The sequence below is a fragment of the Meles meles genome, chromosome 5 (genome assembly GCF_922984935.1).
Source record: "Meles meles chromosome 5, mMelMel3.1 paternal haplotype, whole genome shotgun sequence".
NCBI classification, from domain to species: domain Eukaryota; kingdom Metazoa; phylum Chordata; class Mammalia; order Carnivora; family Mustelidae; genus Meles; species Meles meles.
This window is the reverse complement of record NC_060070.1, coordinates 64,346,974-64,374,135: the sequence shown is the minus strand read 5'-3', so window position 1 is coordinate 64,374,135 and position 27,162 is coordinate 64,346,974. Positions and strand designations below refer to the sequence as shown.

The window sequence follows — 27,162 nt, the reverse complement described above, 5'->3', positions numbered from 1 at the left end:
AATGTAGGAGGTCTCTTGCAGCAGTTTGCTTTTAGTCATAGAGCATCTAGGATCCAGTTAGAGGAGAGGTGGGTGGCGCGGGAGACCTGTCAGGGAACCTCACAGAGTGCTTCCACGTTTATTTGCAGTGAAAGAAGGCAAGCATTTTTGTCCTCACTTTACAGATGAGGAAGTAGGAAACTGCTTCAGGTCAAACAACTGGTCACCCAGACCCTGCTCACACTCTTCCCAGCTGCCTTTCCAGTGTGGACAGTGGGAGAGTGAGAGCAAGTTTGAACTAAGCCTTCAAGTGTGGAGGCTAGGCCGAGGCCTCATCAGGAGGCTGCGTGAGCTGTAAAAGCCAGTCAGAAGCCGGTGCACTACCCAGGGCCCCCCTGTTACTCACCCTGTTCCTTGGAGCCTCGCCCTCGAGCTGGAGGTGTGCAACAGGGTGAGGTGTCTGTTGCACATCGTATTTGGTCCCAAGCCCTTGTCTTTGTTTTTGAGGCCTAGCCACAAAGACCGCATCAGAGTGGCCGAGATGTAAACAAGCAGGCTGGCAGGTTGGCGTGGGAGCATTTCACTGCCGGGCCCTGGAGGGCGGAAGGCAGGTGAGGACGGCTGTGGTGAGGATGGGCAGTGTTAGAGAGATAGGGATGTGGAGCCGCACTGCCTCCTCTGTGATTCCCTCCGAGATTTCTGTGGGAGCTCTTAGCACCATTTGTGGATTCTTCCAGCTCGAAAGACCTAGGATGTATGGAGTGCTCAATATTGTTTAAATGATACATTTGCAGCTTTTTGAGGAAGATAGAAATAGGACTTTCCTTCTCTTAATCTATCTTTTTTAATGCGAAAATACTTTAAAAGGAATTATCAAGCCAACCTCAGCATTTAAAATTTTACATTTTGGGTGTTGTAAATGCAGAGGTAGAGTTGGGCCATCCTTCAGTTTGATTTCAGGAGGCCTGAGTTAGAGAGCGCTTTGGCCGCTGTCCTCACATTTCAGAGACGTTCCCTCTAAGGCTGTTTCTCTGAAGGATTGAAGGTAAAAGCAACTGAACTTTGTTTAATTGACTTATTAACATTTTAAAGGACACTAAAGGTCACAGCCCAGGTGACTGCAGTTAATTTACTCAGTTTACAGACCATTCTTCTAAGTGTTGTGCTTAAGTACATGTAGGTCTTTCTGTCTAGAAAGTCTTTCTAGACATGTAGGTCTTTCTTGCTTTCTCCCTTCTGCTCTGCTGGTCACATTGGGTTTTGTGTGCCTGTTTTAAGGTGACTTTATTTGGCCTGGCATGTGTGTCAGGCCTAGGCCCGGTGATGCCAGGAACACAAAGATGAGTAAGAGGTGTCCTCTTTGGAGTCCTCAACCTGGTGGGATCACAGTGGGGACTCAAATAAGGTTCAGGCCAGACCGCCCTGGAGAAGGGGTGGTTCTGGTGAAATCAGTGTGTAGAGGTGGGTCTCGAAGGATGGAGGAAGGGGTGAAGGTTTACCAGGTGCCAGGCCCTGCTCTGGGTGCCACCTGTGTAGAATTTCTCCTTATAACAACCATATAAAGTACATTCAGTTGTTGTCTGCATTCTGTACAGGAAATTAAGATGAAAAAGAAGGAACTTGTCTAAGGATCCACAGCTCAACAGTGGTACTGCTGGGATTCTAGCTCAGGCAGTCTGGCTGAGAGTCCATGCTGTGAGTCGCTGCTCGAGGCGAGTGGGATTTGGACCAATGAAGATTAAGGGCTATGGACTCCCAGGCAGTAGATGGGGGAGCCACAGTGATTGAAGGAGCTGAGGCAGACCAGTTGGTTAGGGCCTTGCGATTGATGCCCTGGGGTCTCACACTGAAGGGGATGATTGTAATGTCCCATTGTTCTAGGCTTTATGGGTCCCTGTGCTGGTGCAGCGTTGTATTTGTAATGCAGTGGCCAGTGGGGAAGTTGTGAAGGTCTTTGAGTCCTGGAGTTGCAGAGCTTCTTGACTTCTGCTCTTCAGACTGGCCTGGATTTTTGGCATTCATTCCCTGAGTAGGTGAACATGTAGGTCTCAGCCCTTGCTGGCCTCTTCCCATTGTTTTTCCTTCCCTTCCTTGTTTCTGGGAAGAGTGTTCTAGAAGATCATCTGAACTGCTTCTACTTCTTTACCTCATCATCCAGTCTTCACCATTACCTCTGATCTATCCTGTGTCATCCCACTGGAACTGTTGCTACTAAGGAGTCACTGACTGGCTGACTGATGAGGACTTTTCCATCTTTGCTTTGCCCAGTAGCTTCCGACCAGGGGCAGTTTTGCTCCGTCTCTTCTCCCTTGGATAGCCCTTGGATAGCCGGCAATGTGTAGAGACAATTTTGGGTGTCACAGTTGTTCTGAGTCAGACCTCTGTTCTTAAAACTTTCCAACTGCCTTGGTAGAATTCTCTCCTGGCTTGTCTTACAGTGAATCCTCAGTTCATTCCTTACTGTCTTCTGTAGAGGACTCTTCTTCAGCCTTTTTATGTTGCTTCTCAGGATTCTTTTCCTCTCCTCATATGCCTCTTGGGTGAGCTCCTCAGTCCAGGGATTTAACTTCCATCTCTGGCTGTGTGGCTACCCATATGTTTGCAGGCTCCAGGTCTTTAGACTCTAGTCGTGTCTTTCTCCACCTCATTGGTACACAGGTATTTTCAATTCAGCAGGTCTAAAATAAGGCCAGCCCAAAGTTGTCTTTGTCCATTTGTCCAAACCTGCCTCTCCCATGTTTGCCGTCCGTCAGCGTTTGCTCCCTTCCAACAGTGAGCGCCATTTTACTCTGCTGCTGCTGTTGCTCAGGCACGCATGCATGTCTAACCTGGATTACTGCCCCTCTGCCCCCTCAACTCTGCAGCCTCATGTCCCACACTGCCACCAGGGGGAGCTTTCCAGAACAGAACTCTGAGGGTTCTCTGCTACAACAGATAAAGTCTGAGGTGAGCTTGGCATGTGCAACCTTCTAGACCAAGCCCTTTGGTTCCCAACTAGGAGTATACTGCTCTCCAGAAAGACCTTTTGAAAATGTTATGGGTGTTGGAGTAACTGGAATCCACTGGAATCTCCATAAATCCTATTTACTTCTTAAGAGATGGGTTCTACTTTGCGTCACCAAGTTTTCCCTCCTTTTGGGGAAACTGGCCATTTATTTATTTTAAAAAAGATTTTATTTATTCCACAGAGAGAGATCACAAGTAGGCAGAGAGGCAGGCGGGACCGGGGGAGGGGAGGGGAAACAGGCGCACTGCTGAGCAGAGAGCCTGATGTGGGCCTCGATCCCAGGACCCTGGGATCTTGACCAGAGCCAAAGGCAGAGGCCCAGTCCACTGAGCCACCCAGGTGCTCTGGAAACTGGCCTTTTAGATGGCCTGTGGGGCATATGGTTAAATAGGGTAGAAATATCTTGGTGTTCCTAGTTTCTGTCCTGACAGCTCTAAGAGAATTCTGGTTTTTTCCTTCATGTCCTGGCAGTGCAGTTCTGTGTAGACCAGCAATTAGGTTGATCAAATATTCCTGCCATTAGGTATCAGACCATTCTAGAAGGGAATTGGGGATGAGGGATTCTGTTTTCTAATTTTTCTGTGGTATTCAGTATAACCTAACACTTGTGATAAAGGACTTTCAGGGTCCTTTTGGAGCTGGTAGGTTAAGTGGCTTCATCATATTTTCTAGTTCACTGGAGTGATTCCTTTCTAAGAACGTTGGAACTGCCTATCATTACACCCACATCTTAGGAAAACCTCATACTACACTACAATGTTGGAAGTACTGACATGCAGCTAATTGTGCTATGAAGGATTTGGACTTTTTGAAGCTTACTGGTGTGTTTTTCAGCAGATAACAAATATCTGAAAATAAATTCCCCTGGTACAACATAATACTCGAAGAAAGTAGTCAGTGTTTTTTAATCCTGTCTGATGTTACTCCAGCGGTGGAAATCGTGACACCTTAAAATTGTACTGTTGGCACGAATGGGCTTGTGGGGATGGTAGCTTTGCTCTCCCGCGTGGTTCCCGCTGGAATCCCAGCTCCCGCGTGCTAAACCTCTCTCTCTCCGTGTTTCTCCCCAGAAGCCCCGTGTGCCACACCCCTGATCTGCAGCTTCGGGCGGCCCGTGGACCTGGACAAGGACGACTACCAGAAGGTGGTGTGCAACAACGAGCATTGCCCCTACAGCAGCTGGATGCACCTGCAGTGTTTCTATGAGTGGGAGAGCAGCATCCTGGTCCAGTTTAACTGCATCGGCCGCGCGCGCAGCTGGAACGAGAAGCAGTGCCGCCAGAACATGTGGACAAAGAAGGGCTACGACCTGGCCTTCCGCTTCTGCTCCTGCCGCTGTGGGCAGGGCCACTTAAAAAAGGACACGGACTGGTATCAGGTGAAGCGGATGCAGGATGAGAAAAAGAAGAAATCTGGGTCAGAGAAGAACACAGGGAGGTCCCCTGGCGAAGCGGGGGAGGAGGCCAAAAAGTGCCGGCCGCCCAACAAGCCCCAGAAAGGCCTGAGCCATGACCTCCCCCGGCGGCACTCCATGGACCGGCAGAACTCCCAGGAGAAGGCAGTTGGGGCGGCCTATGGGGCGCGCTCCCCCTGCGCCTCCCCGGGCCAGTCCCCGCCCACCGGCTACTCCATCCTCTCCCCTGCCCACTTCAGCGGCCCCCGCTCCTCGAGATACCTCGGGGAATTCCTAAAGAATGCCATCCATCTGGAGCCTCACAAAAAGGCCATGGCTGGGGGCCATGTGTTCCGAAACACCCACTTTGACTACAGTCCAGCTGGGTTATCAGTGCACCGGGGGGGCCACTTTGATGCGCCCGTGCAGTTCCTGCGGCGCCTGGACCTGTCCGAGCTGCTCACGCACATCCCCAGGCATAAGTTGAACACTTTCCACGTGCGGATGGAAGACGATGCCCAGATGGGCCAGGGCGAGGATCTGCGGAAGTTCATCCTTGCAGCCCTCAGTGCCAGCCACAGGAATGTTGTAAACTGCGCTCTGTGCCACCGGGCACTCCCGGTGTTCGAACAGTTCCCTTTGGTGGACGGAACTCTGTTCTTAAGCCCGTCGAGACACGATGAGATCGAGTATGACGTCCCCTGTCATCTTCAAGGTACAGGCGTTCATCCACCTTGCCTGCTTTCCGTTTGTTAAAAGCCGAGAAGCAGGATGGGCTTGCTCTCTTCTGGCTTCAGTGTAACGGCGGGTGCCTCTTGTTCTACTTGGGTGCCCGGCACTGTTGGGGTGTCTCGGCTTTGCCCCTTGAGGTGGTGGAGGGGGTGTTGGGCTTTTTTTCTTTACTCTTGATGTCACTGTACCAAATACAGTTGTCCTAGTGGACCATCTTATGTTTTTGTTCTGCTGTCATTTGAAGCGAGGATTCCTCGTGTACAGTTTTCCTTTATTGGGAGGGCGTTGCATAGGAATTGCATAACTATGTCACTTGGTGTAAAACAGTTGCCTTTGAAAGCTGTGTTAATGCCCAGCACGCTGTGGATTCTCTTTGGTCTGTGTAAACATAAGGGAGTAATGGAAGGGGGTCAGGGAGGGCCAGTGTGTTTTTTAGATGAGCTGAATTAATCTTGAAGTTTATGGAAAATCAGGCTTTCTTGATAACAGCAAAAGGAAAGTGGAAGATTATTGGAAGCTGAGGCATCACCCTTCTGGCATTCAAGGGCGCAGGGATATTTCAGCCAGACTTGAACAATGGGATTGCTCAATTTGTGTGAAATTACTGAGTTTATATAAACCGAGATACATGAAGTGTAACATGTTTATAACTTCAAAAGTGTGCTAAAAAAAAACCCCATGGTAGAAACGGTATATCCCTGCCTGTCTTTGTCCCACACCCTCTGTTGTTTCAGTTCTCAGAGATAGCATTTTTCAATTATGACTGATTCTTGGGTTTTTATTTTTATTTTAAGGAGTTTATTTGTCAGAGAGGGAGAGAACGAACAAGCAGGGGGAGCTGCAGACAGAGGGAGAGAGAGAGGGAGAAGCCGACTCCCTGCTGAGTAAGGAGCCGGCTGTGGGACTTGATCCCAGGACCCAGAGATCATGACCTGAGCAGAAGGCAGATGCTTAACTGATTGAACCACCCAGGCATCCCACCATTGTAATTTTAAAACTGCCGTCTTCATATCCAGTTTTAGATACTGTCTATTGACTTAAGGTGGATGACTGTGCTTTCTTAAATCTTCCCATTTCTCTCAGGATAATGTATCACAATTCCTGGTGAAATCCTTAATGTTTTTACTGCTTTGATTATGTAAATATCTAGTGTTGAGCACGAAGTGTAGGTGTATTTCCTATCATATAGTATATTCTAGGATGTCTTTGTTATTACAGTTAATAATTGTTTCACAATTTCATTTGCTTAGTCTTTCTGGAAACATTGGCTGGTTGTTCTCACTCTCCAGCAGCTTCCACAAAACTTTCAAATCATTAGCACATACCTGTCCTCCATTTAATGAACTTCTTTTTGTAGAAATTAAATTCCCTTCATGGATCCTTTCATCTTCCTGCTCCTGTCTGTCCGACTGTACTCAGCTGCTATGCTGCATGCCTGCCTTTCTAGGAATTCTTTACTACTTTTCTGTTCTTTATCTTCTGTTTCCTAGATATCATGTTTTCTTTTTCCTTGGTTTATTTCCTCAGTTTGTTAAGAAACATTCCCAGGAGGTTTCTGAGAAAGGAAGCATGGGAATAGGTATTTTCAGAGTTTGAAAGTCTGATAATGTCTTGATTCTGTCTTCACACTTGATTGCTATTTGGTTGGGTAGAGTCTTCTAAGTTACAGATATTTTCCCCTTAGAATTTTGAAGGCATTTGTTTCTTCACTAGATCTGGTCTTCCAGTATCAGTGTTGAGAAGTCAGAATTTTACTGCTGTCCCTTTGCTCTCTCCTCCGATCCCCTGAGGTTTTAAGATTTTCTCTTTATCCGTAGTGTTCTGAAATTTCACCATGACATGGGTCTTCCTCTCCACCCCCATTCATTGTGCAGTGTGCTTTCTTGGATTTTGGCTGTGTAAACTCATGGTCTTCAGTTTGGGGAGATTTTCTTCTGATTTCTTTCTCTGATCATTTCTTCTTTCATTTTGAAATACAACTGTGGAACTGTTAGTCAGATATTGGACCTCTTAAGTTTAATCCTATTGCTTATCTTTCTCTTTATCCTGCCTTTTGGAAGATTTCTTTGGCTTTATATCCTAGGATTTTTACTGAATTCAAGATTTTCTGTTCTATAAATATATAAATTATAATTTCCAAGAGCACTTTTTAATAGCATCTTCTTCTTGTTTCATGGATGCAGGTTCCTGTTTTAACTGTTTCCTCAACAGGAAAGAAGAAGTGAGGTTGAGGGGAGTGGTCTCATTCCTTTTCTAAAATTTCACCTAACCTTTTAGCCCTTTAGCCTTTGTTAAAATCAAACTGATCCTGAACTTAGTGTTTGAAACCGGGGATGATTTATGATTTCTCATAGTTCTGTGGGTTGGTTGGTTCAGATGACCTCTGACACGTGTCTGACAGTTGGCCGACTGGCTGGCCTGGCAGGGGCCTTCCCCTGGAAGGAATGGCTCATCCTGGTTTGGTGTGGTCTTTTATCTTCCAGTGGGCTAGACTGGGCTTTTTCCTGCATTCAGGGGGTGAGAAGGTGGGGCCTGCTCTTTCAAGAGGCATAAGCTTAGAACCGAGTATCATCACTTCCATCACATTGTGGTTTTCAAAATAAGTTGTAAGGCTAGCCCAGATTTAGGAGATGATTATTAAATAGACTACTTCTTGATGGAAGAAGTTGCATAGAATGTTTGGTTACTTGTCTACTCCACTGTTTCCCTTTTGGTGCCTCATTCCACTGCTTGTGTCCAATTTCAGAGCTAAGTCATTTAAATTTTCTTCATCTGATTTTGTGACCTCCTGTTTTGGTTCAGGTTTGCAGGTATCTCACAGTTGCCCAGAAGATGGAGCTTGTGTTTTGTTTCTTGTTCTTTAGACTGGTTGGGGTTAATTTTCAAGGGAAGTAGGTGGAAACTACTTTCACTTTAAGATTGGAAATATTCTCTGTGAAGATGAAAGGAGAGTACAGGGGTTCAGCATAAACGAGAGGACGGTTGTTCTTATTCTATCTGTGATGACGGATTCTTTTCACTTACATCAGGTATTCCATGCCTGGGCTGGGTTCTATCAATCCTTGCCTTCCATCAGTTTATAATCTGAGGATGTAAGATGCTCTTACAAAAATGGAACTACCTTCACCAGGCCTAACTTTACCACCATCTATGGAATGAGTAACACCTGGATATGATGTACTTTAAGCATCCTGTAATTTCCAGTGAGGAAGGGGCCACTTTGGCCTGGGTAGTTAAAGGAGGCAATGCGAAGGCAGATAGCAGAAGGTGGATGGGATTTTGATAACAAGAGGGTCTGGCCGTGTAAGGCCTTTGTTGATAGGACAGAGGCAATCTGAGCTAGGGAATGGTGGTTTAAAAAAAAAAAAAAAGTTGAAACAGAACTGGGGAGAAGAGATTGGTGAGTGGAGGTTCTCCAGTGGAAAATGAGTAGGGTAGATAGGGAGAACAGATTGTGGGTGTCCTTTCAAGCCACAGTAAGGGCTTTGTCATGTTCTTTAAGAACTGAAGAGTCTATTTTTTTCTTTAGAGCAGATGATCACTTGAGGGCAGGGGAGTTGTTTGAAAGGATGGGGGGAACCTGTCTCCAGAGAGGTGGAACTTAAATCTCCTACCTAGATGGCAGGAGATGAGAGATTGCTGGGTGCTGACAGTGGGAACTGAAAGGTAGGAATATCCTCAAGAGGTTGTTTTAAAGAAAAAATGGTGGCTTTGGGGATAGCTTGCCTGTAGAGGATGAAGTTGCATCCTAAGTTGGCTCAGTTTGGCTCTAGAGCAGATAAAGGATGCTGTCATGGACGGGATTGGAGAACATTGGGAAGGAGACCTGTCTTAGGGGAAGGAAGATGAAGGCATTGGTATGTATTGGGCTTGAAGGGGTGTTGGGACTTTGGGTGAGGATGTCTATTTAAGCATCTGGCATGAAAACTGGGGAGCTTATTTTATAACAGGGATGGTTCAGATCTTAATATTGGAGCAACTCTTGAATAGGGAGAGAAGAGAAAGAAAAGGAAGAGTGTACGACAGAGCCCAGGACCACGTGTGAAGGGTACCTTTCAGAGAATGATTGGAGAAAAGTGAAGATTAGATAGACCTGAGAAATAAGAGTGTGTGTGTGTGTGTGTGTGTGTGTGTGTGTGTGTGTGTGTGAAAGAGAGAGAGAGAGAGAGAGAGAATATGGTTCCCACTGTTGAGGAGGAAGAGAGAGCCTTGTAAGCAAATGGAATGGAAAGTTAACTTGTTATTACTACTTACCTCTTTCCAGAGGGTAAGGAGCAGGTTGGTCCTAACCATTGAAAGGTGAAGAGCCATGGTTTGGCTCCTGGTAAGGAGCAGCGCATTCTGAAGGAGTATGTGTTCTGAGTGTAGTGTTCAGCACTGTGGCGCTCCCTGATGCCTATGTAGAGAGCAGCAGTGTTGCTATTGTACACCGTCTAGGTGGATCCTGGACATGCCCAATCTTTCCTAATGACTTGAAGCCTAAATCTTTCCATGCAAACAAGGGTGACCTCTTTTCCTTTGCAAGCATTTGTGTTAACAAATGTTGGAGAAATGGGGTTGTGTCTCTTCAAAGCCCAGTAGATAATAAGACATTGTATTCCATTTAAATAACCACTTACAAGTTAGATATGATCCTGATTCCTAAATGAAATGGGATGAGGCTTAGCAGTTTTGGAGACAGGGATAGTTAACACAGTAATTGTGGCTATGGGATAATTCTGGGCCACCAGTACCAAGACAGACTGTTGACTTTCCTACGGTGGGACTTGTCAGTGGATTAAAGCCCGTGGCTGCAGACTGGCGTTGTTGGTTCAGGCTCTGTGCCACACACAGGCTTCTGAGCTGAGAGTCCTGCATGACCACTGGTTGGTTTGTAGGATTTGTGGCTTGGTCACTTGAATTTGGATGTCCGTATTGTAAACCTGGCAGTACTTTTTAGAAAAGTGAATTGAAGCACTTTTTAATAGAGATACAACTTTGAAGTATGTGTCCCATTGACAGTAGTACTTCATCATTATTCCAAAAGGGCAGCTTGGGGATATAGGCTGAATATGACCTATTTTGCTACTTATTTTATCTGAATGGTAACATGTTTGCTTATAATTGATAGATCAGCCAGTGTTTTAGCCCCGATGTGGCCATTCTCAGCACTGTGTCTTCTGTGAACAGGGAGGCTCATGCACCTGTACGCGGTGTGCGTGGACTGCCTGGAAGGAGTTCACAAGATCATCTGCATCAAGTGTAAGTCGCGGTGGGACGGCAGCTGGCACCAGCTGGGCACCATGTACACCTACGACATCCTGGCTGCCTCTCCGTGCTGTCAGGTTGGTATTGACCCTCCAGAGCGAGCTGCGCATGAACTCCGGCTTCTGTCCCCTGCGAATGCAGAGGAGATAGAGCTGCACCATTGTTCGTTCAGGAGAGGGCGAGGAAGATAGCGAGTGGCTCTACCGCCCCATCCCCGAGTCCAGGAATGATGGCTAATTTACCACGGTGTGACGAAGCTATTGCTGGGGCATTCTGCAGCCGTTGGGGGGCGGGTATTGTAGAATAGGGGGGTATTGTAGAATAATACATAATTAATGGGAATATTTTTAGGGTATTAAGTAAAAAAGGTAGTTTATAAAATGGTATAACAGTATGCTTCTATTTGTAAAATGTGACTACAGAAAGAGATCTGCTAACCTATAAGCCCGAGGTGTGTCCACATGCTGGGATGCTAAGTGGTTCCTGTCGCTTGTATTTTCTTGTTCTGTGTGACTAACATATACTTAGGTTCTAATAAGAAAAAGTCATTTATTTATTTATTTATTACGATTTTATTTATTTGACAGAGATCACAAGTAGGCAGAGAGGCAGGCAGAGAGAGAGGAAGGGAAGCAGGCTCCCTGCTCAGCAGGGAGCCCAGTGCTGAGCTGGATCCCAGGATCCTGGGATCATGACCTGAGCCGAAGGCAGAGGCTTTAACCCAGTGAGCCACCCAGATGCCCCAAGAAGAAGTCATTTAAAAGGAAGAAGAAACTTTTACTTTCTTTGGTGGACAGCATTTTCTTTTTGCTTCCTTTCTGTGGCGTAGCACAGTTACACAGGAACTGCCTTCCTCTACTGTGTTGGAGGCTATCGTGAAATGTTTGTAATCCTTTAAACATTGCTGAAAGGAAGCATTTTCCAAAGTTTAGCTGTCACCAGAGGAAAGGGAGGTAGTAGTCCGGGAAAACGGCGTTAAATAAGTTCATGGAAACACAGGAGGCAAAACAAAATCCTTGGAAGTATCTTGGTTCATTTCCAAGTGCTTGGAGGAAAAGAGAGCCTTGTTTTAGAATTCCTTCATGTTCTTGGGTAGGAGAGAATTTTACTTTGCTCTTTAGTCTCCAAGCCCGGCTTCTAATACAAATAACTATTAAGCACTTCATTAGTTACTACATAGCCTTGTATCTTTCGCACTATGGTGTGATTTAAAAAAAAAGAATATACTGTGATAAGCTGTGCAGGTTGAAGGAAGAGGTTGGCTGAGCGGGTGTTTCAGCCATACTTTGTCTATTCTAGTGTTCTCAAAAGAGAGCTACGGTCAGGAGAGACCTAAATGGCTATCCATCGCCTGTCATTTGATTCCTGATAGGGCTGACTTCTCGTATGCTATTCTCATATATTGATCACGTTTCCATTTTAAAATTCCATTAGCCTTGGAAATGAGATCTTTTTAGTCTTGTTAGCTGGGCCCTGTAGCATTTTGTAACACTCAACTGTGCTACAGCGCCAGCTCTTGGATGAGAGAAGCAGAAGGAAGTGGCTCCTCTCGTTGACACACACAAGAGAGGGTTCTCTTTTAAAGAAGTAAGGAAGGAAAAGAGTTTGGGGCCATTCATTGGTGCTAGAAAGGACGTGGGAGAGCTAGGTTAGCCTCCTTGTTTTCCACACGCAGTGGGGGTCTTTACAAATGTGGCACAGCCATGCTAAAACCTCTAACTCCCTGTCTGCTCCTCTTTCTGCTATACCACTGAGAGGCAGTGGGATTATTTCCTTATCTTTAGGGAGGAGAGCAGAATGGCATCCTGCCATAGCCAGCCTGTTGGTATTTACTATGTATTTCTTCCTTAAAACAGTGTGAGCCCAGACCTTTATTTTCTGGCCTTGAACTAAAAGTGGAAAACAATGTTTGATTACTTTTTGGCTTTTTTAAAAAAAATGTCAGTTAACTACAGTTCACTCTTGAACAACATGGTGGGTAGGGGTACTGATCCCCTGTGTGGTCAAAAATCCACCTGTAACTTTTAACTCCCCAAACACTTAAATACGAACAGCCTACTGTTAACCAGAAGCCTTACTGATAACATGAATGGTTGATTGACATGTATTTTGTATAAGTATTTTATACTGTATTCTTATAATAAAGCAAAGGAAACTTTATAAAGAAAATAAAAAGGAAAAAAATACATTTATAGTCCTGTACTGTATTTATTTTTAAAAAGCTGCTCATAAGTGGACCTGTGCAGTTCAGCCCATGTTGTTCAAGGGCAACTGTGTATTCACTGGGAAGGTGTAAATGTTAGACGCCTTTAAGGAATCCAGGAAGGTCTTCTACTAAGACTTTGAGCCAAAAAGAAGCTTAATGGTTAATTATTTGAAAGGAATAACAGATTAAAGAGAATGATTAAAGAGAGAAGTTTGCCCAGAATTTCACTTTTGTTGTTCAGAGCGATTAGTCAGCTAAAAGGGAATTTGTCTTAGCCACAGAAAGGTCGTCCGTATCATAACTAAGAAAGTGGGCTCTGGAATAAGCTTCTTTGGTCCAGTCCTCAGCCTTTCTGCTTCCTAACTATGAGGCCTTGGGCATGTTGCTATCAGTCTGTGCCTGTGTCTTCATCTAAATTCACAGACCACCACGTACCTCCTATGAGTGTATTGAGGACAAAATGAGATTATACTTTTTATTACATTTTTGGAATGAATCTAAATTGAGAGACTGTTGTATCTATCGTTTCTGGTTATTCCTTTAAGTTCCTGGACCTTGTGCTAAAAGATTCTAGTCTTGTGCTGTTAGACACCGGGGCACAAAGAATTTTCTTACCTGCGGTGGTTTCCCAAAGCCTCAGGATCCACAGAGCACTTCTTCCTGGATTGTTAATTTTGCTGGAGTATTTTTGGGAAAATTTATTTTTACATCAAAGGAAACAAGTGTAGTAAGGAGCAGAATGCGAAAATATGTATGAATTTTTAAAATAAACTCATCCCAGTCCTTGAAGTTTCATGAGGTCTTGAATGAGGGGAGTCAGCTTCAGCCTCTTCTTATAGTCCAGGGGGAGGGGTGTCCTGTTATTAGGGGAGCCTCGGTGGAGCAGTTCAGGCCCTCCGGGTTGGGAATTTTCCTCCTACCAGTAGGTCAAAGTGCTCAGGGTACCGCAGATCAGAGAGAAATGAGGAGTCAGTCTGTCAGAAGGATTATGAATGTGTGAATGTGTATCTTCTGCTCTGCCTCCCGTGCGTTTGCTAGCAAGAGTTCAGCCCAGCTGAACTCCGGAGCAGTTCCTCAGACCTCATGGTGTTGCGTTTTGGCGTGGGTGACGGTGACAGCATGGCGAGGGGGAGGGAAGGGCGCGCGGTGGTTGACTCGTCTGTGTTTCCCCACAGGCCCGCCTGAACTGTAAGCACTGCGGGAAGCCCGTGATCGACGTGCGGATCGGGATGCAGTACTTCTCCGAGTACAGCAACGTCCAGCAGTGTCCGCACTGTGGGAACCTGGACTACCATTTCGTGAAGCCATTTTCCTCCTTCAAAGTTCTCGAAGCTTATTGATGAAAGCTTTGCTTTAGGAATAGCTATTTTATTGACTTTATTTCTTTATTACATATCTTTTATAGGGAAACATTCTGTGACATGACTTTCTTTTCTAATTTAAAGGAGAGTTCCTTTGTATATGTGTGCCACTAAAATGGGGTTGGCCCCTTGCCCTCTCTTGACTCCTGAGTGTTAGTCTGTGGTCCTGACCGGAGCCCAAATGGATAATCCCGTGAGTCTGGGGTAGAGGTTCACTATCACTAAGAGTCTCTCTGACAGCTTTTAAGGTGGTGGGGAGGATAGGGTGGATTTAGTTAAAGGGATTATGGGATTATCAACTAAAAGCTTGGTGGGAGTTGGAAAGAAACTCTTATTAAAATGTTAACTGTCTAAACACCCACTTTTAGATCTGCTCTGGGCCTTGGGAAGAACATGGGACAGTGACTGTAAGTCTGTGCCTGAAGCGCTGGGAGTGTACTAGTCTGTTTTGGTTCAGTGTTGTGCAGGCACACTGACCTGCAGATAATTGGAAAGCAGACCCGAGTGGTGTTTCTATCACCTCTGTGATTAGGCAGGCAGTTTTCTCACTGAAAATTATATCCAAATTATAAGACATAGGAAAACTAGTGGTGTTGCAAATGTTTTTAGGTAAACTGACTTGTAACAGAGAGAACATACCAAATGAATTTGGAAGTGATGCACATGGACTCAAGGGGGCAAGATCAGGCAGAACCCTGTCTTTGGAATTGTGTCTTTGAGGTTGGTCAGATGAGCTCTTAAGGAGAACCCATGAATGACATGATTTGGGTGGTACTGATTTATGTAGGTTGCACTGGCCAAGTGCCATTTGATGTCAGATTCTTCTCACAGGTAAATCTCACAGCCATAGACCCTAACTGGTGAAATTCAGAACCATCATCACTATGCTTTTTCTTCCACAAAATTGTTATGGCCCCATTTTACCCATTTAATGCTGAGCTTCCTGAATCATAGTTTTGACCCCAAGAAGGAAAGGAAAAAATTGCTTTGTGAGGATATGAGGAAAGGAATAATGATTTTAATATTTCTTTTTAAAGTGTGTTTTCATTTCTCAAAACCACGGATTATAATATATAACAGTATTTTGAAAATAGATCATTCTGAAGCTCTCCATGATACTTCACCACTAGTGAAACAAGATGATAATTTGTATAACTTGATTAGTCAGAGCATTGGGCTTTCCAAAAATACAGCCTTTTGTAATTAGAGCTTGATGATTTAAATAGACTGATACCCTATACCATCATAGAATTGGAATTGGAATATGATTTCTCAAAAATGGATTTGGTAATTTCAAGTATTGTATGCATATATGCTAATAAAAAGCTGAAAATACATCTGTTTTATGGGTAGCCAAATTTGGGGTGATGTGAACAGTTTGTATTAGTCATGTGGTTTATACCATTTTTTTTTTCTCAGAAGAACAGCTGTTTTCCTTTGAGAAGTTTTTAGGTATTACTGCAAGCAAGTTTCAGTTCTACTGTATGAAATATTTGATGTTTTTTTTTGAAACAACAGAGCATTGAAGAACCAATATATCAGCTAATATTCTTATCTTTCAGTTTGGATGATTGTAATTCGGTTTACTGCCTCTCATTTGGTGTTTGATGGTCTGAAAAATATTTCACAGTGGGGGGAAATGCTCAGTGCCTCTACGAAGCAGCAAATCAATATTGGCCTGAAAAAGGCCTATAGGACAGAGCCCTTGCAGAGGTGTCCTTAATACATAGAGCTGTATTTGTGAGTTAACTGGTGCCCCACTGATTCTCTCATGTACCCAAGTATAAAAATTCTTGGGTTTCTCGTGTCTTGAGGTAATGTTTGAGTTTCAGTTCTGAATTTCAAATGGATAATAAAATATTTGTAATGCTGTTTTTTAATGCACCTAAAGTTTTATAGAGAAACCTGCTTATTATTATTCTGGATCTTAAAGTTTATGTGTAAATCATGTTCACAAGCCCCTTAGTCTAAAACTGCTGTGAGTGTGGTGTCTGATGCATTCAGTATTTTCTTCTTCTATTGGTTTATACTCTCCGAAAAATAAGTAGGAGGAGTTTTCCCTATAATTGGATAAAATTTGCTTTTGGCCTTTATTTGGACCACAAAGTTAGGATTCTGTGGATGCTGCAGTTCTGAAAAAGGAGAGGGATAAGTATTATCCCTATAGGATGATTCTCCCTGTAGGAGAATATTGTTTGCCTTTAAGGCATCACATTATCTTCTAAAGTAGAAAATCTGGCTTATTTGAGAATGAAATACAATGAGTATGCAACAGTGTGGAGAATAAATCTTATTTTGGAAATCTGCTCTCCTTAGTATTTTCACCAGATTTTCTCAAAGTACTTTGCTCTGAATACATCGGTGGAAATTGGAGTATGTCAAAAAAGATGACTATTTTGTTGTGGTTTGGATATTAAAGGATGTTAGTTACCCAAGAGACCCATTTTTCTGTTTTTCTGATAGACAGTGTTCAATAAAAGGAACCACTCATAAGTGATTAATAATTTCAAAGTGATTTTTTTTACCTGTTCTAACTTTTTAAAAATCATTTATTTTTTTAAGAGTTCTGTACCTGGAACAAATAAAATTTTACCTGCTTCAGTTCAGTGAGAAACCATTTCTGATGGCTTTATCGTTTCTCTTTAGGCTGACTCAGTTCTCCATTCTCTTCTGGTTGCACATGAAGCAAGTGACAATACCGAGTTTATATCAACTGCTTGATTAAAAGACATTGGCCATGAAATTGGGTGGTGGGATGAATTATTCCATTCAAACCAAGCCAGCGCTCTCCCCGGTCTTTAATTTCCAGGTTTTGCAGAAGAAGTTTATTTTCAGAGTAAAAAGTATTTTCATTGCTTTTGGGGGGAAATTAACTCATCAGGAAGGAATATTATTAGGTATTTAAATACTAAAACTAACAGGTGGATGCATAACATAGTAGACCATGAAGACTAATTTGCTGAAATTTTGTGTTTTGTCCCATAAGACCAATGCTTCACGTACAGTTGGTTCTCCTGCGCCTGGGTCAGGACCTCCACGTGGCTTCTCCTCTTTGGTCTCCTGGTTGCAGCTCTTGAGCAGTTTCAGTTGGTTGTTTGGGAGGACTTGAGGAGAAAGCGCTCCTGTTCAGTGTTTTGGTTCCTTTAATAGGATGCCGCCTAACCCAGCTCATCTCTGTGTCCTTTGACTTCATCATTACTCCAGGTAATTGAAAGAAAACATAAGGATGGGCATCGTTAAAACCAGCTCAAAAATATATTCTTGTCCTAAAGATTTCTTGTCAAGATGTCTTGGATTGCACTTTTGTTGAGGGAAGACAGTGTAAATAGTTAAAGAATGTGGATAAAACTGAAACATTTGGTTATGGAATTGTGTGTGGTGTTTGAAGGTTTCTGTTTGTGAAATGTATGTATTAAAAATAATAAAATCTCAGAAGCTAACATTGTACTCTCTCTTCGGTGTGTCACTTTATTTTTTTTTGTCTGGGCTTCAGGGTTTTGGAGCTTGGACCTATTTGATCAGAATAGATAGTGGGGAAGCGTTTCTGGGGTTTGAGCAAAGTCCTTTCTTGGTCACTGCTGCTGGTCATGAGAACCGCAGCCTCTTCATGCTGTTCGATGGTGGCGGGTCACATGCAGCCTACCTTTGCAATAAAATAAGCCTTCTATAGAACAGAGTTACTTCCATGTAGATGGTCCAAACTTAATTGTTCTGGTTATAGGGAGTTCTATTGAATGGGTAAACAGTCCTAGTCTACAGATTTTTCTTGGGTTCCCGTGCCTGTAACAATTTTTATAACGAGAAGACTTGATCACGTGCTGCTTCGTTTTAAGAAAATGAAAACTGAGTTGTGATTAAACCTCTTGTGACTTTATGCACTGTGGTCAGGTATGTTTTAGCTTTTAAATCTCATTGTCCCTTTCATTTCCACTGTCATTCTCAGCTAGTGGATTGAAATCCACAAAAACACTGGAACACAGGAGAAGAGGTGGAAATATGGGTGAGGGATGTGTCTCCAGTCTGCCAGTGGATTCAAAGGCTTGTCTTCCCACTTACTACAGACATCTCAGGCATAAATTTTATTTTATTTGAAGCCATAAGGACTCGGGATCTTATGGTTTCTGCTAGTGTAATTTACTCAACAGAACTTCTTTGCAGTTGTAAGAAAAATACAGTTCTTACTGTGGCAGAACAGAAAGAGGAAACGAAGTTAAGCAGTGATTGATAGGAATTAAGTTTAATGGGAGAAGAATCTTGTTTGTTTGTAGTGGTTTCCACTTCCTTAAATCCGGCTTATATTGTTTTCACTTAAATTTAGCAGCAATTAGATTCCTAATTATGCAGGCTGTTTTCTTGAGTGAAGAGGTAAATTTTGGGAGGAAAAAAAGCTTGCCTTGAGTTTGTGTTCTTTACATGTTTTGTTAGCTGGCCATAGTTGGGATAAACCTTATTTAATGAATATGAAATACCTTTGAGGATAGTTACTATTTTAAATAATTTTTTTCAAGGAATATTTTTTCCTGTAATGGCAGCCTTTAGCACTGTGGTAACGACTTCATACAAGCTTCATCTAGTATTGCTATGCCTCAGGGGTGGCAAAATAAAAATTAAGAAAGTACTTTGTTCGATGGAGTTCAGTAGGACGACACTGTTTACATTTGTTGGTGTTCAGCCAATGGAATCCGCTGCCATTACATCCTTTCATCATTTTCTGGTGAGGGTTACTATGCCAAGTAGTTCTGATATACAAAAATTTAGATCTTCAAAAATTTAGATCATATCTTAAAATCAAGTTTAGAGCTATCTAGTTACATGTCTCATAAACATAAGAGTAAAAACCCATAGCCATAAAAGTCTAGAATTTAGAGATGCCAGAATCTAGCACAAGGGTTATGTTTTCAGTTGTATTCACAATAGTATATGTTTGTTAAATTGCATCACTACTATTTTAGAGAGAAATGGAGGCTTAGAGAATTTAAATCTATATAATAATTCACATAGTTAATGGCTAAGAATATTAAGTCTGGGTTTCTTCTCCTAGCCCTCTAAATAATATCAATGGATGGGTACTTTGCTTAGAGGTGAGAGATAACTTTGGATTTATTTTCACAAGACAGTAGATGTAAAAGATATAGGCCTCGTTTTAGCCACACAGGTGCTAAAATGGCAGTAATTCTGAGCATTTTCCCTGAGCCGTTGTATAAGGGTGACACGTACTTTTGAAAGCATCCCTTCTTTTTAGAAGAAAACAAAGAGGAACACTTTTTAAAAAAGATTTTATTTATTTATTTATTTGACAGAGAAATAGCACAAGTAAGTAGAGCAGCAGACAGAGGGAGAGAGAGAAGCAGGCCCACTGCTGAGCAGGGAGCCCGATGTGGGACTCGATCCCAGGATCCTGGAATCATGACCTGAGCCGAAGGCAGCAGCTTAACCAACTGAGCCACCCAGGCGCCCCGAGGAACACTTTTATTAAAGGGAAAAATAATATTCAAAATCAGTAATTGTGTCTTCTGCCTCACTTTTTGTGCATTAATTTCTTGACATGTGTTCCCCTTTATTTGAGCATTGTTTGAGACTTGAGGTGACATTTTAACAGTCTGCACTAAGAATTCACCATTTTATTCACTTTGGGATCTGACTTTGAGTTGTTTGATTCTAACATGTCCAGCTATCAGATTTGATAGCATTGGTCTTTGCAATTTGGGCAGGGTTTTCCTTTTTGACTAACTTTTCAAACAGTTTCTCTTGGTGTGTTTCATTTTTGTTTTCTCACTATTTTGTCTGAAGCTCTGGTATCTCAGACTTTTTTTTTTTTTTTTAAGGCTTTATTTATTTGACAGAAATAGAGCACAAGCAGGGGGGAGCAGCAGGCAGAGGGAGAGGGAGAAGCTGAGCAGGGAGCCTGATGTGGGTCTTGAATTCAGGACCCTGAGATCATGATCCAAGCCAGAGGCAGATGCTTAACCCACTGAGCCACGAAGGTGCCCCTCTGAGGCTTTTTTGAGCTGCTAACCTTGAGCACTGTTTATTTGTATTCCACACAGCCTTAGGGGGGAAAAATGCTTGTTACATGTTTCTTTTAGCCACTTAAGATTTTTCTTTTAAATTTCTTTTCAGCGTAAGAGTATTCATTGTTTTTGCACCACACCCAGTGCTCCATGCAATACGTGCCCTCCCTATTACCCACTGCCTGGTTCCCCAACCTCCCAACCCTTGCCCCTTCAAAACCCTCAGGTTGTTTTTCAGAGTCCATAGCCTCTCATGGTTCATCTCCCCTTCCAATTTCCCTCAACTCCCTTCTCCTCTCCATCTCTCCATGTCCTCCATGTTATTTGTTATGCTCCACAAATAAGCAAAACCATATGATCCTTGACTCTCTCTGCTTGACTTATTTCACTCAGCATAATCTCTTCCAGTCCCGTCCATGTTGCTACAAAAGTTGGGTATTCATCCTTTCTGATGGAGGCATAATACTCCATCGTGTATATGGACCACATCTTCCTTATCCATTCGTCCGTTGAAGGGCATCTTGGTTCTTTCCACAGTTTGGCGACCATGGCCATTGCTGCTATAAACATTGGGGTACAGATGGCTCTTCTTTTCACTACATCTGTATCTTTGGAGTAAATACCCAGTAGTGCAATTGCAAGGACATAGGGAAGCTCTATTTTAAATTTCTTGAGGAATCTCCACACTGTTCTCCAAAGTGGCTGCACCAACTTGCATTCCCACCAACAGTGTAAGAGGGTTCCCCTTTCTCCACATCCTCTCCAAAACACGTTGTTTCTTGTCTTGCTAATTTTGGCCATTCTAACTGGTGTCAGGTGGTATCTCAATGTGGTTTTAATTTGAATCTCCCTGATGGCTAGTGATGATGAGCATTTTTTCATGTGTCTGACAGCCATTTGTATGTCTTCATTGGTGAAGTGTCTGTTTATAGCGACTGAAGATTTTTTATGGTCTAGGGGCTATCTCTTGAGCTAATATGTAGCGATACTCCAAATTATTGCAAAAGCATGAGTTGGCAATCAGTGCCTTATACTTGTTTTCATCATGTTAAGAGATCACATATTTTTCTGAAGCTCTGTTGACATAGCATGTGGTTGATGAAAAAGTAAAGCTAAGGTGAAGCCCCTAGGCTAGAGTTTGTCTGGGGCTCCAGATCCCCATAGCTCTAAAAAGAGACTGGTTTGGGCAGGGAGAAAAATGGCAGTCCTGAGGGCTATTGTGAATATTTCAAAAAGCTTAACGGGGATGTAATGAGACTGCACAGGATACCTAAAAGGTCAATTTATTTTTGGCAGGAGTTACAGCAACCTTGGTTATCTCATCAAATGCTGGCGGTAGCATAAGTCTCTGATGAATAATATATGAGAATACAAATGAATTATTACCCAATAAATGCTGTTCATTTTATAGACATAACCTTTCAGAATAGGATAGGGTGAAGTTAGGTGAGGGTGGTCTTTGGTGGAGGCAGAGTTGGGAAAATGCCATTTTTTAGAAGTGTCTACTTTTTATAATCCTTTTCCTTTTACCTATTGTGATACTTTTGCCTTATTTTTTCATACCTGCCCATCTCTTTCCTGCCTTGCCCTTTCTCCTGACTATCCTATTGTATCAAGGTTCTTAACCACTGGAATAATGGTAAAAGCCTCCTGATAAACCCAGATGTGACTTGGTCAATAAATTTAAAAAGTTAGTTAAAAATATAGATTCCTACAATTGCCATTGATACAGACAAGTTAGTTGATCACTAGAGGAATCAAGTAGACCTATATTTACATATGCGGCCAATTGTTTTTTGACAAAGGTGTAAAGAGAATTCAGCGAAGAAATGGCAGTGCTGGAATAATTTGATATCCATATGAAAAAAAACCCAAAACTAAACCTGGGTTTATACTCACACCATATTAAAAAAAAATTCAAAGTGGGTAATAGATCTAAGTGTAAAATCTATAAAAAGTTTCTGCACAGCAAAGGAAAGAATAAGACTAAAAGGCAACCCACTGAATGGGGGAACATATTCACAAATGACATATCTGATAAAGGATTAGTATCTAAAACATTTATTTTAAATATTTTATTTATTTGCCAGAGAGAGAGAGAGAGTACACACAAGCAGGCAGAGAGGCAGGCAGAGGCAGCCAGAGAAGCAGGCTCCCTGCTGAGCAAGGAGCCCGATGTGGAACTCGATTCCAAGACCCTGGAATCATGACCTGAGCCGAAGGCAGCGGCTTAACCAACTGAGCCACCCAGGTGTCCCTAGTATCCCAAACATTTAAAGAACTGATACTACTCAACACCCAAAGACCGAATAATCCAATTAAAAAATGGATTATTCGGTCTTTGGGTGTTGAGTAGTATCAGTTCTTTAAATGTTTGGGATACTAGGGGCGCCTGGGTGGCTCAGTGGTTTAAGGCCGCTGCCTTCGGCTCGGGTCGTGATCTCGGGGTCCTGGGATCGAGTCCCACATCGGGCTCTCTGCTCAGCAGGGAGCCTGCTTCCCTCTCACTCTCTCTGCCTACTTGTGATCTCTCTCTGTCAAATAAATAAATAAAATCTTTAAAAAAAAAATAAAAAATGGGCAGAAGGGGTGCCTGGGTGGCTCAGTGGGTTAAAGCCTCTGCCTTCGGCTCAGGTCATGATCCCAGGGTCCTGGGATCAAGCCCCACATCGGGCTCTCTACTCCGCAGGGAGCCTGCTTCCTCCTCTCTCTCTGCCTGCCTCTCTGCCTAGTTGTGATTTCTCTCTGTCAAATAAATAAAATATTAAAAAAAAAATGGGCAGAAGACATGAACAGACATTTCTCCAAAAGAGACTTAGAGCTGGCCAGCACACACAAAAATGCTCAGCATCACTCATTATCAGGGAAATGAGAATGGAAACTACAATGAATTATCACTTCATACCTGTCAAAATGGTTAAAATCAACAACAGGAGAAAAAAAAGTGCCTGCAAGGATGTAGAGAAAAAAGGAGAAACACAAACAAGTGCAGCCACTGTGGAAGACAGTATGAAGGTTCCTCAAAAAATTAAAAGTAGGACTACCCTATGAACCAGTAATTGTACTACTGGGTATTTACCCCCCAAAATCCAAAAACTAATTCAAAGGGATACATGCACCCCTATGTCTACTGCAGCATTATTTATAATAGCCAGACTTCAGAAGAAGCCCAAGTGTCCACTGATAGATAAATAGATAAAGAAGATATGTGTACACACGCGTGTGCACACACACACTAACATTACTCAGCCATAAAAGCAGAATGAAATCTTGCCATTGGCAACAACATGGATAAAGCCAAGAGTATAATGAAGGCTAAGTGAAATAAGTCAGAGAATGGCAAACTGATCACTCATATGTGGAATTTAAGAAAAACCAAACGAGCAAAATGAAGAAAAAAAGAGATCAAGAAACAGACTTTTAACTGTAGAGAACAAACTGATGGTTCAGAGAGGCAGTGGGGGGGGGGTAAGTGGAATGGGTGATGGGGATTAAAGAATACAGTTACGATGAGAAAGAAAATCTCCCACCAAAAACAATGTAAAATCTGAAGATGGATGAGTTGGATTTTATTAAAATTAAGAACTTCTCAAAGATATTAAGAGAATGGAGATGAACTATAGACTGGAAGAAAAGAACTTGTTATCCAGAATCTATGAAGAATTCCCCAAATGTAAAAACAACAACAAAAAGACACAATTTTAAAAGGCAAAATATTGGAACTGGCACTTTGCCAAAAAAAAAAGTGATAAATGAATACATGATAGAACATTCAACATAATAGTCATTAGGGGCATTCCAATTAAAACCACAACGAGGGGCACCTGGGTGGCTCAGTGGATTAAGCCGCTGCCTTTGGCTCAGGTCATGATCTCAGGGTCCTGGGATCGAGCCCAGCATCGGGCTCTCTGCCCTGCAGGGAGCCTGCTTCCTCCTCTCTCTCTGCCTGCCTCTCTGCCTACTTGTGATCTCTCTCTCTGTCAAATAAATAAATAAAATCTTAAAAAAAAAAAAAAAAACCACAACGAAACACCACTACATACCCATTGGAAGGACTCTGATTATAGAGGGAATACAAACACAAATTGTTGGCAAAGTTGCCAGGTCCTGAAGCGAACTCTCATTCACTGCCGATGGCAAACAGTCTGGCAGTTTCCTAAAAAGCTAAGCCTGCCTGTGCTATGTCCCAGCCGTTCCACTCTGTATTTACCCAAGAGAAATGAAAGCATGTCCACACACAGATTCGTTCACCAATGTTTATAGCAGCTTTATTTGTCACAGCCACAGAACAGAAACAAACCAAATGTCCATCGGCTGGAGAATGGACGAACAGAATGCGGGATATGTATACAGGAGAGCATCACTCAGCCATAAAAAGGAGCAAAGTATGGATAACATGCAACAACGTGGGTCAGTCTCAAAGTAATCATGCTGCAGTGGAAGAAACCAGAGGAAAAGAATACATACCTTATGATTCCATTTATATAAAACTCGAGAAAATGCAAGCAAATCTATAGTGTGCTCTCAGTAGTTGCCTGGGGCTGGGCTGTGGGGTATAAATGGGAAGGGGAGAGAGAAAATGATGACAAAGGGGTGGGAGGAAACTTTGGGCAATTGATGTGTACATCACCTTGATTGTGATGACGATTTCACAGGTGTATACATCCTTCGAAACTTACCATATATCTTAAATGTGTGAGTTATTGTATGTTAATTATACCTTCATAAAGCAGAAGAAATATCCTCCCCAAGGGATGACCTAGGCCATAACATTTTATCTAAATTAAAATAACGAGTACACATTCATGATAGATTCTGTTTGTTTTAATGTGATTCCTGCAATTATGGCACCATGCTGCCTTTGCTGCAAAATCTTTTGTGATGCATTCTCTAAGAATACTTCCCGGGGTTTTCTTTAAAATGGAACAAGAGGGGTGCCTGAGTGGCTCAACAGGTTAAGCTTAAGCCTCTGCCTTCAGCTCAGGTCATGATCCCAGGGTCCTGGGATCCAGCATGGGAATGGGGCATCTGGCTCCCTGCTTGGCGGGGAGCCTGCTTCTCCCTCTCCCACTCATGCTGCTTGTGTCCTTCTCTCACTGTGTCTCTCTGTCAAATAAATAGATAAAATTTTTAAAATAAATAAATAAATAAATAAAATGGAACAAGAACTTCAAGACACACGGTAACCCTTTGCCCTTTTGGGATTTCTGTCCCATATTCTTTTACTGTTTTATTCCAACATTTAATTCAACTGTGTGTGTGTGTGTGTGTGTGAGAGAGAGAGAGAGAGAGAGAGAGAGAATTGCCTTATTTCCAAACATCCTACTGAGTTATCGAAATGGTATTTTCTTTTTATAATTATGTGATTGATGCATGTACTATTTTTGTTAAATTACATTATTGCAGGGACAAATAGAACGGGCACAAACAAGTTTGGGAATAAACATGGGCTAAGTTTTGGTTAGCACACAACTGTCCAGGGCGCGGGGTAGGGGTGCGTGGGAACTGTGTGCAGGGAAGCCAGGAGTCACAGGCATTCATCACGGTGCAGCTTTATGACATGAGCTAGAGTCCGTGCATTTGTTGGATTGGCTAAGCAAACGTCTGTTGAGAAGGAAATCTACCGCTCAAGCTCTCAGTGCTTCCTTTCCTCGTCTGTAATGATGAAGAGTCCCCACCTGGGGCCAGGGGTGTTATGAAGGGTTATGTGAAGCAGTGTAAATAATGGGCTCTCTGCAGTCCCTGGCATGTTGTAAGTGCTGACAACGTTCCTTCTTATGGTCACGTGCGTTATTTCATTGTAAGTATTCTTACAATGGTAGGATGGGAAAGACCTCTGAGATTGGCTCACGCTGTGTATTTTACAGGTGAGGAAAATGGTTCAATACATCAGCATACAGGACTGCAGGCCTTGTATGTCACCAAAAGTGGGTAATCCTAAGGAGGCTCCCTGGGGGCTTCTCCCTAAAGGGCTCCTAGAAACCTAGGGAGCAAGCTCTCTGATCAGGTGGAGGAATTGCAGACCTTATCAGACCCCTAAAATAGCTTCTGAGAGGGTTCAGAAGGCTGGTCATTTTCAATAGCTGTGAACATTTTAAAATCAGTGAGTGTGTGAAGCAAGGCAGCAAGGTAAGAAGGCAGCTGAGAAGGTTGTGGGATGAATAAACAGAGGAAATCTGATTTATGGAGGTGGATTAGAAATTTTGTGAAAGTTGTGTTTGGTTTTCCCCACTTGGGTTTAGGTTCACTGAGACTTACGCTTCCAAAACCTACGTCTTCCTCGGCTGGAAAATAATTCATTTCTCCCCCTGGCTGGTGAAAAGGAACAACTGGCCATAGGTTTTGTTACAGCGATTGCTTCTTCCTTTGAAGTGTGCCCACGAAGGATGGCATCCACACTCCTGACTTAGTGCCGTGAATGCCACTTGCAAGTGATCAGCCTTGCTTGGAATGCGGTAGAACAGATCATGGTCATTTTGTGCTCATCAGGATAGCGCCTTCAGTGTCGAGAGTTTGCTTCGACTGGTCCCAACCCGCGTGGGGGATCTAGGTTGCAAGATGCACCTGCTGAAATGCTGCAGGGTCATTAACCCCTGACAGGCATCTGAGTTCGCTCCGTAGAGCAGGGCCGGTGTCTGCCCGCACTGATGCCGGTCTGAGAGGCAGGAGGCCTGGGTTTGAACTGTGCCTCGCACACTCAGGCAAACCACTCCATCTTTTGGATCCTGCTTTCTGTTATAGCATGAAAATACAAAGACCAACTATCTAATATTCTTAGAGTGAGATTTAATGAATTAATAGGGTAAATGAATTTATAAGCTCTTCAGTGAGACATAGACATGAGATGTTATTAAAAGGAGCAAGTCAGTGATATTCCATTTAATTCTACTTTAAGTATTTTTATTTGAGAGAGAGCATGCAAGCAAGAGTATGAGTGGGGCTGGGAGGAGGGAGGAAGAGCAGAAGGAGAGGGATAAGCAGATTCCACACTGAGCATGCAGAGCTCAATGGGGGGCTCGATCTCATGATCCTGAGATCATGACCCACGCTGAAATCAAGAGTCGGATGCTTAACCTACTGAGCCACCCAGGCACCCCAATTCTACTTTAAAAAGAGTACCATTGGGCACCTGGGTGGCTTGGATAGCTATGTCTGCCTTTGGCTCGGGTCATGAGCCCGAGGTCCTGGGATTGAGTCCCACCTTGGGCTCCCTGCTCAGCGGGGAG

General features: G+C 43.1%; 1 protein-coding gene across 2 annotated transcripts in view; it reads left to right on the top strand.

The window, feature by feature from the left end:
• Positions 1 to 17,366, top strand: part of HECA (hdc homolog, cell cycle regulator) — a 53,503-nt gene extending 36,137 nt beyond the window's left edge. Inside the window, exons 2-5 of one of the 2 annotated variants that reach the window (XR_006818358.1) lie at positions 4,057 to 5,094; positions 10,281 to 10,435; positions 13,740 to 14,118; positions 16,912 to 17,366. Coding sequence is in view for 1 of the 2 variants with exons in the window: in XM_046005600.1 (XP_045861556.1) it covers positions 4,057 to 5,094; positions 10,281 to 10,435; positions 13,740 to 13,904 (1,358 nt within the window). In the remaining variant the exon portion in view is untranslated. Of the gene's footprint in view, positions 1 to 4,056; positions 5,095 to 10,280; positions 10,436 to 13,739 lie in introns of both variants that reach the window. The other variant, XM_046005600.1, reaches the window with a different exon arrangement.
• The last annotated feature ends 9,796 nt before the right edge of the window (positions 17,367 to 27,162 follow it).